Source organism: Stenella coeruleoalba (genome assembly GCF_951394435.1).
Source record: "Stenella coeruleoalba genome assembly, chromosome: 2".
Classification (NCBI taxonomy): Eukaryota; Metazoa; Chordata; class Mammalia; order Artiodactyla; family Delphinidae; genus Stenella; species Stenella coeruleoalba.
This window is the reverse complement of record NC_137147.1, coordinates 87,724,865-87,742,538: the sequence shown is the minus strand read 5'-3', so window position 1 is coordinate 87,742,538 and position 17,674 is coordinate 87,724,865. Positions and strand designations below refer to the sequence as shown.

The 17,674-nt window shown below is 35.6% G+C and overlaps 1 protein-coding gene across 2 annotated transcripts in view; it reads left to right on the top strand.

Annotated features, from left to right (window-relative positions):
• The window catches only part of SLC30A4 (solute carrier family 30 member 4), a 32,055-nt gene extending 18,392 nt beyond the window's left edge, over positions 1-13,663 (top strand). For both annotated transcript variants that reach the window (XM_079912605.1, XM_079912604.1), the window contains exons 4-8: positions 4,867-5,020; positions 6,469-6,670; positions 7,386-7,491; positions 8,276-8,410; positions 9,028-13,663. In XM_079912605.1, the coding sequence (XP_079768731.1) occupies positions 4,867-5,020; positions 6,469-6,670; positions 7,386-7,491; positions 8,276-8,410; positions 9,028-9,182 (752 nt within the window). In that variant the 3' untranslated portion in view covers positions 9,183-13,663. The remainder of the gene's footprint in view (positions 1-4,866; positions 5,021-6,468; positions 6,671-7,385; positions 7,492-8,275; positions 8,411-9,027) is intronic.
• The last annotated feature ends 4,011 nt before the right edge of the window (positions 13,664-17,674 follow it).

Below are 17,674 nucleotides of genomic sequence, written 5' to 3'. Positions count from 1 at the left end.
AATTTTTGCTCTTACTATTTATTAGCCATTCAAATCAAAACTGTTTATTCTCTGTATGCGAAATTCACGGTATATTTTGGTCTTTATTATATCATTGACTATAAATAAACATTTGTTTATATTTCAGCTGAAAAAAAAGACCCAAGTGATGTTATAACAAAAACACATATTCATTCATCTTACTCCATCCTCCAATGCTACAGTTCAGCCAGGTGGAGTGATATAATTATTTGTGTGTAGAATAAAATAGCAAAATATGTTAGAACTACTATAATAATAGGTTTCTAGAATTTCCATAAAAATCTATTTCCAGAGTTTTTCATTTATGCTAAATTTCCATTTAGTCAAGTTTGTCCAAAATGAATAGGGTAGTAACTTTCACAGAAATCCAGCGTTTCATTTATGAAAGTTCCTGGGTCTCCTTTAGAAAATGAAAAATCCACCTGTCGTGCACTCCTTTCATCTTGAAAAATTTTACTGTATGTTGTGTGACCAGATACCAGCCCAGGGCAACAGGGCAAGAATGAGAAGACTGGAGCAAGTCATAATTTGGTTGTTGATTGAAAGCTTCCTTCTCTCTTAAATGTTGTGGGAGAAAAAAAATCCTGCCTATATTTATCTGCATTCCATCATATTTAAAATACTATGAAAAAAATTCAAACACTAATTAGTTCTACTCATGATATTTCACCAAAGTTTAATTTATTCACAGTGAAAGAGCTTTTTGTTCATTTTATCAGAATGATCATACAACTACTATTAGGAATTTTAGCTATATGGTATTACTGTACCTTATACTTCTCAATTATAAATCTCAGCCCTAAAAATCTACTTAAAATTTTGAGGTTTTTGCTTTTGCATTTATCAGTATTCTGTTTAGAAGACATTTTGACAGGTCATTAGAATAAAAAAATAACAGATGAATGTCTTTGCTTTTCACCAGGGAAACTAGATATGAGGCATATTCCTATTAATTGCTGAATAAGGCATATCTTTAATAACAATATCCTAATATGTCATTTTGGGAATTTCTAGGAATCAGTTGAATTCCATTACTCTTAACTAGGGGCAGGCATTAGGATCCTTTGTGCTACTTACATGGGTGAAAACTGTGTGGTGGAAAACTGAGTTTTCAGCTGCAGGGACCTAGGGCCTTCAAAGGGTGGGAATCCTCCTTGTCAAGAGCTTTGTTTATGCTTTAGTTTGACTTTCATTTTACTTTATTTTGAATGTGGTTTTGCCTTATCTGAGGGTTCACAAAAAGATCATTTTCAGTGTTTAGGAAAACTATCACTGGGATGTGGGTGTTGCCAGATTTAGCCTGCTCTCTCTCTCTCTCTCTCTCTCTCTCTCAGGATGACAGTATGTCTGAAATATTGCAGGGGACATACTTATATGGAAAAAATTAGTTGTTTATCTGAAATGAAGATTTAACTGGGCATCCGCTATGTTATCTGGCAGACCTACTAGGGTAACAATATATCTTATCATCCAAACTAGGACACTTTTGAGAGTTAAATGGGACACTTTTAACAATTATGCCAGGATAACAGGCATAACTTGGAACTATCTGGGAGAACTGGAAAGTATGGCCAACCTAATTACAAGGGGTTTTGAAATTTTTAATTATTGGTTTTAGATTTTCATAAGCAGTCACATCTCTCTGTCATTAACTTGTATAGCTGTTAATCTTTATGAAGTATATTGCTTTATAATTTCATATTAAAAATTTGATTAAGGCACCTTTAAAACTTTGGTGTCCTAACTGCTAGCTAGCTTCAAGCTTGACACAGGGTTAGAGTTCTCTTCTTTTTTTTTTTCAGAAGAGTTTGAGAAGGATTAATATTTTTTACATACCAATATTAAAGAGAATTAAAGTTCTCTTTCTTCACGAGTAAAATGAGGAGCCTACCGTTAGTACATGAGATTTTATAGTTCAAAATTTTTAAACTATTTCTTCTTTCTTTATATTATTTATATATGTATATGTTGCCATCAGCAGTTGTAACTTAAGACAAGAAATTCCATGTGTTTTCAGTCTTATATTTGGCTTCTTTTTCTTTTTAATTTATTTATGTGTTTTTTTGGCTGCGTTGTGTCTTCGTTACTGCACACGGGCTTTCTCTATTTGCCGCAGGCGGGGGCTACTCTTTGTTGCGGTGCGCGGGCTTCTCATTGCTGTGGTTTCTCTTTGTTGCAGAGCACAGGCTCTAGGCGCACAGACTCAGTAGTTGTGGCACGTGGGCTCAGTAGTTGTGGTTCACGGGCTCTACAGCGCAGGCTCAGCAGTTGTGGCACATGGGCTTAGTCGCTCCACGGCATTTGGGATCTTCCCCGACCAGGGCTCCAACCCGTGTCTCCTGCATTGGCAGGCGGATTCTTAACCACCGCGCCACCAGGGAAGTCCCTATTTGGTTTAATTCTTTTCTTTTAACCTATTCTTGTTTTGGGGGATTTAGTAAATAATTATTGTTCATATTTAGCTTTACCTTCTGAATTGTATATATACCCCTTTCTCTTCCCTTGCTCAGCCTAACTAACTTCAGTCTACAGATCCATCCACAAATATATGAGTACATGTTACATGCCAAACTTTCTGCTGAATGCTACAGTAAATGTGATGTGGAATGTAACTTGGTTATATCCTTAGGGGCTTAGAGTCTAGACTTGATATGGTAGTCTCTCCACAGCTTTGTATATTTCAGTTGGGGTTTTTTCTCTGTCTTCTTCAAGCCTGTGTCTCCTATGAAGTACGATAATTAGTATATCAGGAATACATGAATCATGGTTTTGAATAGGAGTTGTATGTTTTTTGTCTTATTCCAGTACCTGTTGATGCACAGAATTTTATTAGGGTTTTGGCTACATTAATGAAATGTCTTTGGGAAAAAACTTTTTACTGCTAGATAGTTTTTCTGTGTTGCAATTTATGAGGTGGAATAAAAATGATCATAGTCCAATATACTTGAACTGCCTTTAACCTTTGAGCAATGAGTTGACCCAGATAACAATTTTCCAGATTGTTTTAACTTTTAACACTTAAAAGTTTAATATCTGGTTTCTTTAAAGAAAAAAAATTTGTGTATTTTCTTGCTATTATTGTTTTGAGTGTCAACACTAGTTTTATATAATAATTATTTTAAAATGTACATTGCCCTATTTTTATTATTTTGAAAACATATAAAATTATTTCTACTTCATACTCACATGGTAGAAAACTCACATGGTATAAAAGCATATATAGTGCAAAGTCATCCCTGTCTCCTAGCCACCCATTTTCCTCATAATCAGTTTTTATCAGTATTTTGTATATTCTTCCAGAGTTTACATGTACAGATCATTATTTATATATTCTCTTTCTTCTTTTTGCACAAATGCTAACATACCATACTGTTGTATACTTTTCTTTTTTCACATAACACTGTTATTTTGAAGATGACTCCTTATCAGAACATAAACAGCCTAATGTTTTTTTCCAAGCTGCATAGTATTCCATGTTACAAGGCCCCTACTAATCACTTTTTTAAATTGTTTTCACTTGTTTGCTATTATATACAATGTTTGATAAATAGCTTCATAACATACCTCATTTTGCACATGTGCAGCTCAGTTGGCAAGAGTGTGTATATCACTCCTGGAAAAGGAAATCCTGAGTCAAAGTGCATTCATACATGCCTTAAAATATGGGTTTGTTTTTCTTTAGTCTAAAGGTAAATGTGTTTATAGTAAAAACTTAAAACTTTTCAAGCATTACCAAAAAGAATAAAGTGAAAAATAAATTCCCCAAACTCTTAGTCTCACTTCTCAGGTATAACATTTTCTCATCTGTCTTTCTTGTGATTATCAATTTGCCTGATTTTTTTTCTTTTTTTTTAATATAAATGAACCAACAAGGACCTACTGTATAGCACAGGGAACTATACTCAATATTTTGTAATAGCCTATAAGGGAAGAGAATCTGAAGAGGAATATATATATATCACTCTACTGTACACCTGAAACTAACATGATATTGTAAATCAACTATACTTTAATTTTTTAAAAATACATATTTATATATATGACTCTATGGTATCCCATTATATGTATATACCATAATTTATCCATTAAGTTCCTCATTGGTGGGCATTTAAGATGTCTCCAGATCTTTTTTTATACTACAGACAAAGCTACAGTAAAAAACCTTGTAGATACCTTTGCATATATTTGGATGTGCTTCTGCTGGATAGATTTTTAGAATATAAGGAATATATGCATTTTAAAATTTTATTAGTTTTACTAACTGCTCTCCAAAAAGATAGTTCTGTTTTATACTTCCACCAGTATATCCTTGCTAACTATGGCTGTTATCAAACTTTTTAATCTTTGCCAATTTAGTAAGGGGCAAAAAGGAATTCTTACTTGAATTTCTTGTATTATGATTGATTTTGATAAGTTGGCCATTTCTGTTTATTTTCTGTGTATTACTATTTGTGTCCTTTACCCATTTTTCTTATGGGTTGTTCACTTTTTTATTGATTTGTAAGTATACTCGTCTATGGGGAAATTAGCCTGTGGTCAAGTATGTTACAAATTTTATTCTCAGTTTTTTCATTTTTTTATCATGTGTATAGTCTGTAAATATACATAATTTGACACTAAAGAGATGAGGAGAAGGCGGGGAGTGGTGGGAGTGAATTAGTGGAGGATGCAAAGCAAACTACTAATCACTTTTTAAGTAGGAAGAATAATATGACAAAAATAATGTAGTGCTTTTATCTCCTTAGAGGAAAGAAGATATAAGTAAGAGATTGTACAGTATTTCGTATATATAAAGTATAATGACCATTCTGCAAATGTATTTATTTTTTATATTTTTCCCTCCAGAGGTATTGTCAGCTATGATTAGTGTGCTGTTGGTGTATATACTTATGGGATTCCTCCTGTATGAAGCTGTCCAAAGAACTATCCATATGAAATATGAAATAAATGGAGATATAATGCTCATTACCGCAGCTGTTGGAGTTGCAGTTAATATGATGTAAGCTCTATTTTTAAAAAAATTTTAATAGGTTTTATTTTTTAAAGCAGTTTTAGATTCAAAGCAAACTTGTGCGGAAGGCACAGAGCTTTCCCATATATACCCTGCCCCCCCCGACATGCATAGCCTCCCCGGTTATCATATCCCCCACCAGAGTGGTACAGTTGTTACAAACCATGAGCCTACACTGACACATCATTATAGCACAGAGTCCGTAGTTCACTTGAAGGTTCTCTCTTGGTGTAAAACTCATTCTATGAGTTTGGACAAATTTATAATGACATGTATCCACCATTATAGTATCATATACTCTATATTGTTTTCACATTAATATTTTCAAGTACTGTGAACTTAGAGACTATTATGTATGCATTCAGTAGCCTGCAGTGATATTTTAATGTATTTTAAAGTTATGTAGTACATTAATTTTTCTTCTAAATGTTAATAAAACACTGTTGGAATTACAAATTTCTCATGGGTTTGCTCAGGTATACTGAAGTTTGCCTAACAATCAGGAATTTAAGTAGGACAAAGTTTTTTTTAACTTTTATAATATTTTTATTTTAATAAGATTTTTTTGTAACTACCAACTTTTTTTCCTAAAAACTACAAAATCTTTAAGTTACATACCTAATCATTTGGACCAGGGGTCAGTAAACTTTTTATGTAAAGGGTCAGATAATAAATATTTTAGGCTTTGAGAGCCATACAGCCTCTTTGGCAGCTACTTAACTTTGCGGCTACAGAACAAAAGCACCCACATTCAGTATGCAAACAAATGAGCATGGCTGTGTTCCAATAATACTTTATTTACAAAAAAAAAAAAACTTATAAAAACAGGCAGTGAGCCAGCTATGGTCTACAGACCATGGTTTGCCAATCCCTGTGCTAGTGGCCTCCATTAATACTTAGAATAAAATCAAAAGTTTTTACCATAGCCACCCCTCCAACTCATCTCCCAACACTCTTGCTCACTTTATTCTAGCTACCATGGCTGTCTTGCTTTTTTAAGCACATACACATACAGCACATTTTCATCTTAGGGCCTTCGCCCTGGTGTTCCTTCTGCCTAGAACACTCTTCCACCACCATTTGCTTCCGGACTTCATTCGAGTCTCTACTCAGAACCTTAGTGAGGCCTTTTCTGATCACTCCCCATCACTCTCCACCTCCTTGCAATGCTTTACTTTTCTTCAAAGCATTCGTGTTGCCCACCAGTACATTATGTATTTATTTGTTAATTCTCTGCCCTCTCTACTAGAACATAAGTTCCTATAGGGATAGGGATATGTCTGACTTATCACTGTTTTGACCCCAACACCTAGAACAGTACCTGATACATAATAGGTGCTCAAATATTTATTAAATGAATTAGTGTCTGATTAGTAACAAATATTTCTGTCAATAATATTAGGAAGAATAATAATCTTTTCTTTTATTTTTAACAGAATGGGGTTGCTATTGAACCAATCTGGTCACCATCATGCCCATTCCCACTCCCTGCCTTCAAATTCTCCTACCACAGGTTCTAGATGTGGACAGAACCATGGGCAGGATAGCTTGGCAGTGAGAGCTGCATTTGTACATGCCTTGGGGGATCTGGTACAGAGTGTTGGTGTGCTAATAGCTGCATACATCATACGATTCAAGGTAACATGATTGCTAGTATTTTTATTTTAAAATATATATTTAATTTCAACATTAAAACTAAAGGTGACTGTCTTATCAATATACTAGACACCTGTGCCAGTCCTATTCATTTTGCATTATGCAAGCATACTTGAACTATCAGTATATCTCTTTTATTAGCACCAAACACAATAGTATCAACCTCACGGGGTAACTTATCTGTTGGCTTTGGTGGTGCCTTCACTGAAGAACTCAATTCTAAGCCTTGTCACTCAACTGCTAGGTACTGGAATGTGCACTGGAGTGCTCTGGAAATCCAGAGATCTGAGTTCTAGTCTTGGCTCTGCCTTTAATGCTTTGACCTTGAGCAGGTCCCTCAACTCTAAACTTGAGTTCCCTCCTCTTTAATATGAGGGGCTTAGACCAGATGGATGGCTGCTAAAACTCCTTCCAGCTCTGATAGTCTATGGTTCTGGGTGGAAGATTTAGAGAAAGCACAGAGGAAAACAGTGGAACAAATGACTAAACTTCTGGAAATACAATAGGTTTCACAAAGAAAGGCATTTAAACAGTCTAGGAAAGAGTGAAGACGTTTCTCAATTGGCATTATCCAAGTTTTAAAGATGTGCTCCAGTCCTGCTAAAGAACAGGGGACAGAGTATGCCTTACTTTGCTTTACAGACTGTTTTATGACTGTCTGTATTTAATCACGCAATTTTGATCTGTCATTTTTCAGCCAGAATACAAGATTGCTGATCCCATCTGTACGTATGTGTTTTCATTACTTGTGGCTTTTACAACCTTTCGAATCGTATGGGACACAGTAGTTATAATACTAGAAGGTAAGATCTCTAGTATCCCCACTTTGGGTTTATTATTTCCCTAAATCAGATTGGGGCTGTTGGTGAGGGGCAGGAATACTCCGGGGTAGGAGCCATGTCTTTCTTTTTACTGATACTTATTAGTCTATAATACCACCTTACATGTAAAAAACATGTGAGAGTCAATGCACTCTCCCATCTATTACCCATTTGATCCTTATAATAGCCAAGAAAAGTAGGCAAGGCAGACATTATTATTCCCATTTACCAACAAGAAAATTGAGGCTCAGCGAGGTAACATAACTTCATTAAGGTCATGCTGCTAATAAACTGTGGACCTAGGACAAGAATGCAGCTCATGATTCTTAATACAGTTATGTTTAATAATTTATTTATTAAGTCTGTAATTCCCATTTAACTTGCTATTCTATTTCCAACATCCCTGCCTTACTGATATTAAGTATAAGCATTTAACTATAAGTTCTCAGAAGTAGGTTTATCTTTATTGTATGTTCGTTTTTCTTTTTTGTCTGTCCTAGCTTGTTTATTAGATGAAGTCATCTGGTTTGAGTGACATTTCTTTTTAGTGAGAATGAACATTTTCTAAGTATTTATTAACCTCTTGTATATATCCTGCTATATGTGTGCATAGTTTATCTTAAAGTTTTAATATATTTTAAAGTGTTCATTTAAACTGAATTTGGTAAAGCCATTTGGTTTCTTTTTAAAAAAAAAATGTCCTATTAGTAATATATAAATGTTTTCTCAAAATAACCTTTACTTATAAATGATACATTCTGAATAGGTGTACCAAGCCATTTGAATGTAGACTATATCAAAGAAGCTTTGATGAAAATAGAAGATGTATATTCAGTGGAAGATTTAAATATCTGGTCTCTCACTTCAGGAAAACCTACTGCCACAGTACACATACAGCTAAGTATGTTGCTGACGGTGAATGCTGGGGTTGGTGGACTTCTATCTTTGGAATTAAACATCTGTGCTTATGATTAAACAGGAAGACTTTTCTGATGGAAAGATATGTTTTAAGGGAAGGGTGAGGCTCTTCAGAACGTGAGTTGCAGGTCAATTTATTGTTGGCAGAGCAATAATTTTCTATCTCTTTGATGAGATATTACAAATTGATTTTTTCCCTTCAGATAAAAGGCACAAAGTATATTTACCATGTTTTTTTCTATATAAGAAAAGCTAAACTCTATGTTTTTATTTCTTTAAATCATTTCACAGCTTTTTATTTTTTTATCAAAATAATACATGTATATGGTTTATTTTAAAAACTACAAAAGATGAAAGACTTGTAATTGATGTCTAGTATTTTTTCTCTACCCAAGAGTGGAATAGAGAGATTGGAATAATGAGAAGTTATTCTGGCTTTGTAAACTGAAATACTTCTCTAACAGAATAGCTTCAAGAGGGTAGAAATCAAACTAATAAAAATCTGTTCACAGTATAATAAGATTGTTTTTGCCCTTTGTCTTGTTCGCTAATGTGTAACTGTATACAATGAATAGTAATGATATTTTCTTGACCTTGCAGTTCCTGGAAGTTCATCTAAATGGGAGGAAGTACAGTCCAAAGCAAAGCATTTATTATTGAACACGTTTGGCATGTATAAATGTACTATTCAGCTTCAGAGCTATAGGCAAGAAGTGGACAGAACTTGTGCAAACTGTCAGAGTTCCAGTCCCTAATTGTATACATTTTGGAGACTACCGCCTTATTTATCCTGCAGTCACAGATGTAAGAGCAATAAATGCACACCTAAATGAGAAATGGAACCCCTGACAGCTGTGTCAGTATCAAGCACCGGTCTCTCAAAACAGTCACTCTAGCCTGACAGTGCTACTTTCTGTTTAATGGCAAAATGAGACTTCACCATGATTTTCAGATGAAGATGTTTCTAAAACACTGTTTACAGAATGAGACATGACTCTACAGATACCTCATAGAAGACAATCCGAGACCGTACTTCATTAATTATGACAGTACATGTCTTAAAGGAAGCATCAAGAATTCAGTATTTGCATTTAAAAATCCTTTTTAAAGGCCATTTTATATCAAGCCAGTGCTGGAAAACTGAATTTTTTTATTATGTAATCTTGAACCCAGCTTCTGGAATTTGACACCCAGCTCTCTTTTTACCAAAATTATTTCTCAGCAGATTTCAGCAAGTACTACTAATTATCCAGAGAGTGGAATAAGCATGTATTCCTAGAGTTTCAGAAATGTTTGATTTCACAAATAAGTCTTAATCTTACTGTTAACAATTTGTAATCAATTTTTTCCAGACGTTACAGGGTTTTGAATCTCAAAGTTAGCATTTTTGGTTATTTGTAACCTTATCAGAACCAAATCTTTACATATTGTGGTCACTGTCATTAAATTGTTTAGGAAATTATTTTCAATATTATTCTGAATAGCAGAAGTTAATCATAAACTCAAATTACTATATGATAATTTAAAACAAAATATGGGAGTGAGGTTGGGGTGTGGAGTTTCAGATTTAAGTCTTCCCGAAATCACTTGTTGTTCATGGAATTATTTTAAGAACAGCAAGAGACTGCAAAAGGTAAACAATGATCCTCTGTCCTTTTAAGAACTGCTTTACCTTTTGTACAGAAAGTTTGCTTGGTACCTTGCTTCCTTCCTGCTTCCATACCAGTTAATCTGTGTGAGCCCTTTCAGGGTAAAACTCTGGGAAGCTAAGGTTCAGTGTGCCCTTCACCTCTCATGTGTAGATTAACCACATTCCTCCAGAGAATTTTGGCTGGATGATATGAATTAGGGATTCTCCATGGAATCCAGAAACCCTAGGATGTAATTTTGAAGTTTTTCCAATAATAATACCTTAACAGAAACTCCCAGAGGGATTGGGACAAGATATTACTCTGAGAAAACAAAATTTTCAAGGGATTTTGACCTTGTGTGTGTGTTTTTTAAAGCAGGGGAATGGGGATGGACATGAAATCTGTGTTGTAGGGAGGCTAAGCATAAAAGTTTTCAGAGCAAATGCAACTAATTGGTAACAGTTGTGTTAAAGAGGCAGCTGTGAATATTCATGTTTCATTTTGCAACTGTTGGTTTTGAGATTATCTTTATGCACATTAGAAATCCATTTTCAAGAGGAACAGTTTCTTATCCCAAGAATGGATATGGTTCTTTGACTCCTCAGAATCAGAGTAGAGTGTACTAGACAAGTTGTGAACTGAAATCCCAGGTGGGCATGCAGTTGACTTCTGATATAAATGAAGAATAGGAAACAGATTTCATCTTCCTACCAAGAAACTCACTATGTGATAAACCTAAGATAAAACCTAGATTTACCTAAAAATTTATTGAGTTGATGGTATCCAATAAAAGGGTTGATGAGGATTAATGGCTCCTAATAAAACCCAGTGTCTGTTGAATTGAATTGAAAATTCAATTCAATTTTTTGGGATTGAATTTTCCAAAATTCAATCCCAAAAAATTCCCAAAAGAATTTTGGGAATTTCAATCCCAAAAAATTCCCCAAAATTCCCAAAATTCAATCCCAAAAAATTCCCAAAAAAATTCCCAAAAGAATCCCTTTATGGGATTCTTACTGTGAATCTATTTAAAATAATGCTTTGAATTTTTCAAAAATTTCAGTAGCATATAAACTGTTTAAATCAAAATAAATATAAAATTAAAATACAGAGGGCAAGTAAGAATAAATGAGAGGCATTTCAGTGGACATCTGGGTATTTATGGACTTTGAGTACCTAGCAAGAGAAACGAAAAGAATATGCGTTATATATGCTAATTATGCTAATGAATTTCCCCATATTTGCTAATTGTTCCTCATATCTATGGAGCTTGTTTCTTGTAAACTTTCCTTTATCTTAAATAGCTATATATGACTTTTCATAATGACCCATTCCTTGGAAAGTTATTTGATGAAACAGTCTAAAATCCATTTGAGGATTGAAAGGATCCTCTTGTAAAATGCAGAAACACTGAAAACTTTTGTAGATTTTAATTACAGTGTTCTCCTTAAAGTGAGGCACACATGAAGTTTCCTGTGCTTTGCTTTTTGTAGCAAAGACTATAGACTTTGTACTTCTACTCCACTGGGTCTGTAAGATTTGAGGATTGATAGATTTAACTTTTTGTAACTTCACAAGACCCACAGAGAGGGATGTGAACTTAGCAGATACGACCAGGAACTGCACAGCTGGTCTGTCCTTCACCTGCTTCGTTACAGCCCTAAGTTACACTCCTCAGCCAGCCCTCAGAAAGGGCTTTCCATTGTCCTGGGAAAGGCGGTGGCTGTTTGTATAAATACCAAGCATTGTTAATTTTGCACGGAAAACATCACAACATAAAAACTGGGCAGTTCTTCATTGCAATGTATTTCAGTTAACATTTGCAAATAATCAGAGTTACTTGTGTATATAACCTGTTTCACAGCTCTGGCCAGATGCAGCATTTTGATTTATTTTAGGAAAAAGACCTATTGTTTCATTAATGACCATGCTGCTTTAGAAATATAATGTGGGGAATGCAGTTGAGTAAGGCATATTTCAGAAGGCTTTGAAATGCAGAACCAGTAGTGCTTGTAATTCCTCCATACATTTTCCATTAGCTATTTCTTGTGTAATGTGAGCCCAGATTTTCACAACTTGCAGCTCCCATCAGTATTATTTGCCAAATCACTGGATTTCTTATTTTACTGTTTTCAAGTTTGGGTGCTTTGTTCCCATTTTTCTAAAACTAGTTTTCTGCTCTTAGGAGTCTCAATGTTCTGGTTCTGTCTCTTGAACCCAGGTGTCCTCACCGACAGTGTTTGTCTTTAGTAGAATTTTCCCAGAATAGACTCAGGCAGGATCAGATACTTGAGCTTCCCTTTCATTTTAATGTGAGGAAAAACCATCTTTCAGAGACAAAGCACCACTTATAAATGTGTTTCTGGGTAGGGAAGAACCTTGTTTTAAACAGCTGGTTGTTCCTGATCCAGATTTCTCTGCATGCTGAGCTCTACAGAGTAAGTGTGGTAGAAGTGGATGCACTATACAACAAACAGCAAGCCAAGATCACTGCTGATAAGACTCGGGGTTGTGTTTCTCAAACCACCACTCTTACTACTTTAGAAGAGAGAAGAATTCACTTCTGAAACAAGCACAATTAGCTAAATTTATTTTCTTCTTATGTGTTCATATTAATTGGTTCACCGTAATGAATAAGGCGTTCTTACGGAATTTGAGCCCCTTTGGAATAAGGTTTTAGGCACTTTTGCTGTTGCCTCTACCGTACATACAGTAAATTTAAAGTTATAGAATGTGTTCATAGATACAAGATTAGTTCATTGGATTCAGTTTGTCTTTGAACCAAACTTCACTTTTGAGCCTGTTGGGTATTAGTCACAAACGAATAGTGGCACCTCGCTATATGCTGTGTTGAGGGGAGGCCAGCCTGATCCCCAAATTGATGATTAAGCTTAATGTCTCTATAACCAAAATACCATTTGCAAACCCTGGCTACAGATCTATCCTGTGAATCCCGCCAGACAGGGCTTCAGATTTATGTTAACAGATCGCTAGCCAGGGATATTGTGATGTTGATAGGAGCACGCAAATTGGAGAGAAGAATTGTTGTGAGAGTTCCTCGGTGTTGAATTGTGTGTGTGCAACTGGGTTACACATTCAGGCCAGCCTGTCATTGAAATCTTGCTTACAAAAGGTTTAACCCGTTCTTCCAGTCATGTGGTGAGGACCAACAAACATTTTCTGAGTTTTGGTAAGATTGGAAAACATTATGGAGACTTTCCCAGTTAAACCTGTGACAGTGTCAATTTAAATATTGCAATTAAGTATATTACGAAATAACTGCAACACAAAATTGAAATGTGCCAGTATGTCAGCTTTGCACCTGAAAAATAATGTATATTTGGAAAGCTTATGCTTCTCTAAATAAATGTATGTTAATAAGTAAGCCATATCACAGTTTAAGAAATTGTATATACTTTTCCATGTACACCTTCAGAAACTAGGTATTTTGCATAATGATTGATTTTAGAAAGATTTTGAAGCTGGAGTTTGTCCATGTAATTTAAGATCGAAGTACAGTATATGTATATGTACTGTATTTGCAACTTTCAAATTGTAATTTCCTATACATTTATTAAATAAAGTATTGTTTTGCCATGTGGTTTATTAAAAAATGAAAGTGTACATTGCCTTAAATTTCTAGGCTTTTTAAATTGAATAAATAATCATAATAGGCCTTAAAAGACAATCTTCTTAGAAAGAAAAGCATTGGAAAATAGATTTTAACCTATCTAGTTTTATTTATTTATTTTTAATTAATTTATTTTTTGGCTGCGTTGGGTCTTCATTGCTGCGCGTGGGCTTTCTCCAGTTGGGGCGAGTAGGGGCTACTCTTTGTTGCGGTGCACGGGCTTCTCATTGCGGTGGCTTCTTTTGTTGCGGAGCATGGGCTCTAGGCATGCGGGCTTCAGTAGTTCTGGCACACGGGCTCAGTAGCTGTGGCTCGCAGGCTCAGTAGTTGTGGCGCACGGGCTTAGTGGCTCCGCGGCATGTGGGATCTTCCCAGACCAGGGCTCGATCCCGTGTCCCCTACCTTGGCAGGCGGATTCTTAACCACTGCGCCACCAGGGAAGTCCCCTTATCTAGTTGCATAATCTCTGATTGTAATGCCTTTTAGATGTTTAAGAAATAACATCTTCCAGATAGGATAAAAGAGAGGTTAGAAGAACCTTTACTTTTTATATCAATCACTTTTAATGTCCCTGCAGCCCCAGCAACAGTGGCAGACAGGAAAGAAAGAGGCCCTAGCGGGAGTGAGTTTGGTGAGGACCGTCGGGAAGTGTGAGCGTTGCGACCTGAGGAGCCTCCAACGGTGCAGACCACGGGTCGGCGGCACGCCTCACAGGCCCGTCTGCCAGCCTGTTTGTATGGCCCAAAGAGCTGAGGGTGGTTTTCTCATTTTTTTAATGGTTAAAAAATCAGAATAATAATATTTCATGAGGTGAAAATTATGTAAACTTTAAATTTCAGTGTCTGTAAATAAACTCACTGAACCCATCCACACGCATTCAACCATGGCTGCTCTCTCATGCTGCAGTGGCAAAATTGAGTAGTTGTGACAAATATAAGATATTTACTATCTGTCCCTTTATAGAAAAAGTTTGCTGGCCTCTGGTGTACCCTATCGTACCATTTTAGGGCCATAACAGCATAAATGGATGCAGCAAGCTCTTGTAGAGCCCCCTTGGAAGTTTCTGTGACTGGTTGATCTGACGGCTACCCAAGTCACCAAAAGGTCTTCTCCTCCCTTTACCTTTTTTCTTTTCTTTATCCGCCTTGGAGTTTGGGGCCGAAATATAGGGAAAGAGTAGCAAGATTTCAAATATTACCTACGTACCATATGTTCTATGTAATGTTCAGCAGCAAAGCCATTTTATACCCAGAGCACCATGATCACCAGCATCATTTAAGAATATTCTTCAGGACTTCCCCGGTGGTCCAGTGGGTAAGACTTGGAGCTCCCAATGCACGGGACCCAGGTTCGATCCCTGGTCGGGAAATTAGATCCCACATGCATGCCGCAACTAAGACCCCACACAGCCTAAATAAATAAGTAAAGTATTTCTTAAAAAACTATTTTTCAACGTAAAGCTTATTCACCTGAATTTTTAAATTTCTCACTTAAGTTATGACAAAAAAATGAAGGAAATAAAAATGTATATATGTTGAATACCTTATGTAGTTGGTGCCAACTGGGAGTTCACAAACAAAAAACATTTTATCTGCTAAGTAAATTGAAAATTGGCTGTCAGTCTTTTAAAAGAGTATGTTCTTTAGAGTTTTCCAGTTACCTAGCTAGTAAAAGACAACTATTTTTGAAAACAGTAATAAATACAGTTTTAGATAAGTTATACTAGTAAATACTGATATGTTACATATTCTTTGTGATTATATACCTAGCTCTATTTGTTTTTGATGTGTTATATTTTGGGGTCCATGTCAGATGCTGAAACAAATCCTAATCTGGGCTACCAGCCATACAAACTCTTATTTATGCTAAACTTTCAGCTTTATTTAATATATTAGAATAACATTTTTATTATAATTCAGTTCCAACTATGATCTATTATAATTGCTATAAGCTGTGAAATAAACTAAGCATAAATAGGAATTACGAAGCCTTAGGACATCTCTATGTGAATCTTGTTTAAGATTAAGATGTTTAAACCTCCTAAGATTATAAGGTTCAGTGAAATATAACCAAAGATGTCATTTTCAAGCAGCACTCTGGTTTAAGGCTCTCATGTAACTTTTACAGAATGTAAACTGTAAAGTTTGGCCTGTGGGTATTACCCAATAAACATGAAGATGATACTTTGTAAGTTACCAAATAGCTTCGATGTCTCCTGTCCTGGACTTTTCAAAGACTTATTCTGGTTTGATTTTAAATTCCTATTGTCTGTGTTTCACTTGCCCGTTTCTGCACATTGGTTTTGGGTTGTTTTTGTTTTTTCTTTTTTAATTTTTTTATTATTTTTAACATCTTTATTGGAGTATAATTGCTTTACATTGTTGCTGCTGTATAACAAAGTGAATCAGCTATACGTATACACATATCCCCATATCCCCTACCTCTTGTGTCTTCCTCCCTCCCTCCCTATCCCACCCTTCTAGGTGGTCACAAAGCACGGAGCTAATCTCCCTGTACTATGCAGCTGCTTCCCACTAGTTATCTATTTCACATTTGGTAGTGTATATATATATATATCCATGCCACTCTCTCACTTCGTCTCAGCTTACCCTGCCCCCACCCCGTGTCCTCAGGTCCACTCTCTATGTCTACATCTTTATTCCTGTCCTGCCCCTAGGTTCTTCAGAACCATTATTTTATTTTTAAATTCCATATATATGTGTTAGCATACATTATTTGTTTTTCTCTTTCTGCCTTACTTTACTCTGTATGACAGTCTCTAGGTCCATTCACCTCACTACAAATAACTCAATTTCATTTATTTTTATGGCTGACTAATATTCTATTCTATATATGTGTCACATCTTCTTTATCCAATCATCTGTCGATGGACACTTAGGTTGCTTCCATGTCCTGGCTATTGTAAATAGTGCTGCAATGAACATTTCAGTACATGACTCTTTTTGAATTATGGTTTTCTCAGGGTATATGCCCAGGAGTGGGATTGCTGGGTCATGTGGTAGTTCTATTTTTAGTTTTTTAAGGAAGCTCCATACTGTTCTCCATAGTGGCTGTATCAATTTATATTCCCACCAGCAGTGCAAGAGGGTCCCCTCTTCTCCACACCCTCTCCAGCATTTACTGTTTGTAGATTTTTGATGATGGCCATTCTGACCAGTGTGAGGTGATACCTCATTGTACTTTTGATTTGCATTTCTCTAATGATTAGTGATGTTGAGCATCTTTTCATGTTTGTTGGCAATCTGTATATCTTCTTTGGAGAAATGTCTATTTAGGTCTTCTGCCCAGTTTTGGATTGGGTTGCTTGTTGTTTTGATATTGAGCTGCATGAGCTGCTTGTATATTTTGGAGATTAATCCTTTGTCAATTGCTTCGTTTGCAAATATTTTCTCCCATTCTGAGGGTTGTCTATTTGTCTTGTTTATTGTTTCCTTTACTGTGCAAAAGCTTTTACGTTTCATTAGGTCCCATTTGTTTATTTTTGTTTTTATTTCCATTTCTCTAGGAGGTGGGTCAAAAAGCATCTTGCTGTGATTTATGTCATAAAGTGTTCTGCCTATGTTTTTCTCTAAGAGTTTTATAGTGTCTGACCTTACATTTAGGTCTTTATTCCATTATGAGTTTATTGTACAGTGTTAGGGAGTGTTCTAATTTCATTCTTTTACATGTAGCTGTCCCGTTTTCCCAGCACCACTTATTGAAGACGCTGTCTTTTCTCCATTGTATATTCTTCGCTCCTTTATCAAATTTAAGGTGACCATATGTGCATGAGTTTATCTCTGATTCCGCCAGCTCCATTTTTCTTTCTCAAGATTACTTTGGCTATTCGGGGTCTTTTATGTTTCCATACAAATTGTGACATTTTTGTTCTAATTCTGTGAAAAATGCCATTGTTAGTTTGATAGGGATTGCACTGAATCTGTAGATTGCTCTGGGTAGTAGAGTCATTTTCACAATTTTGATT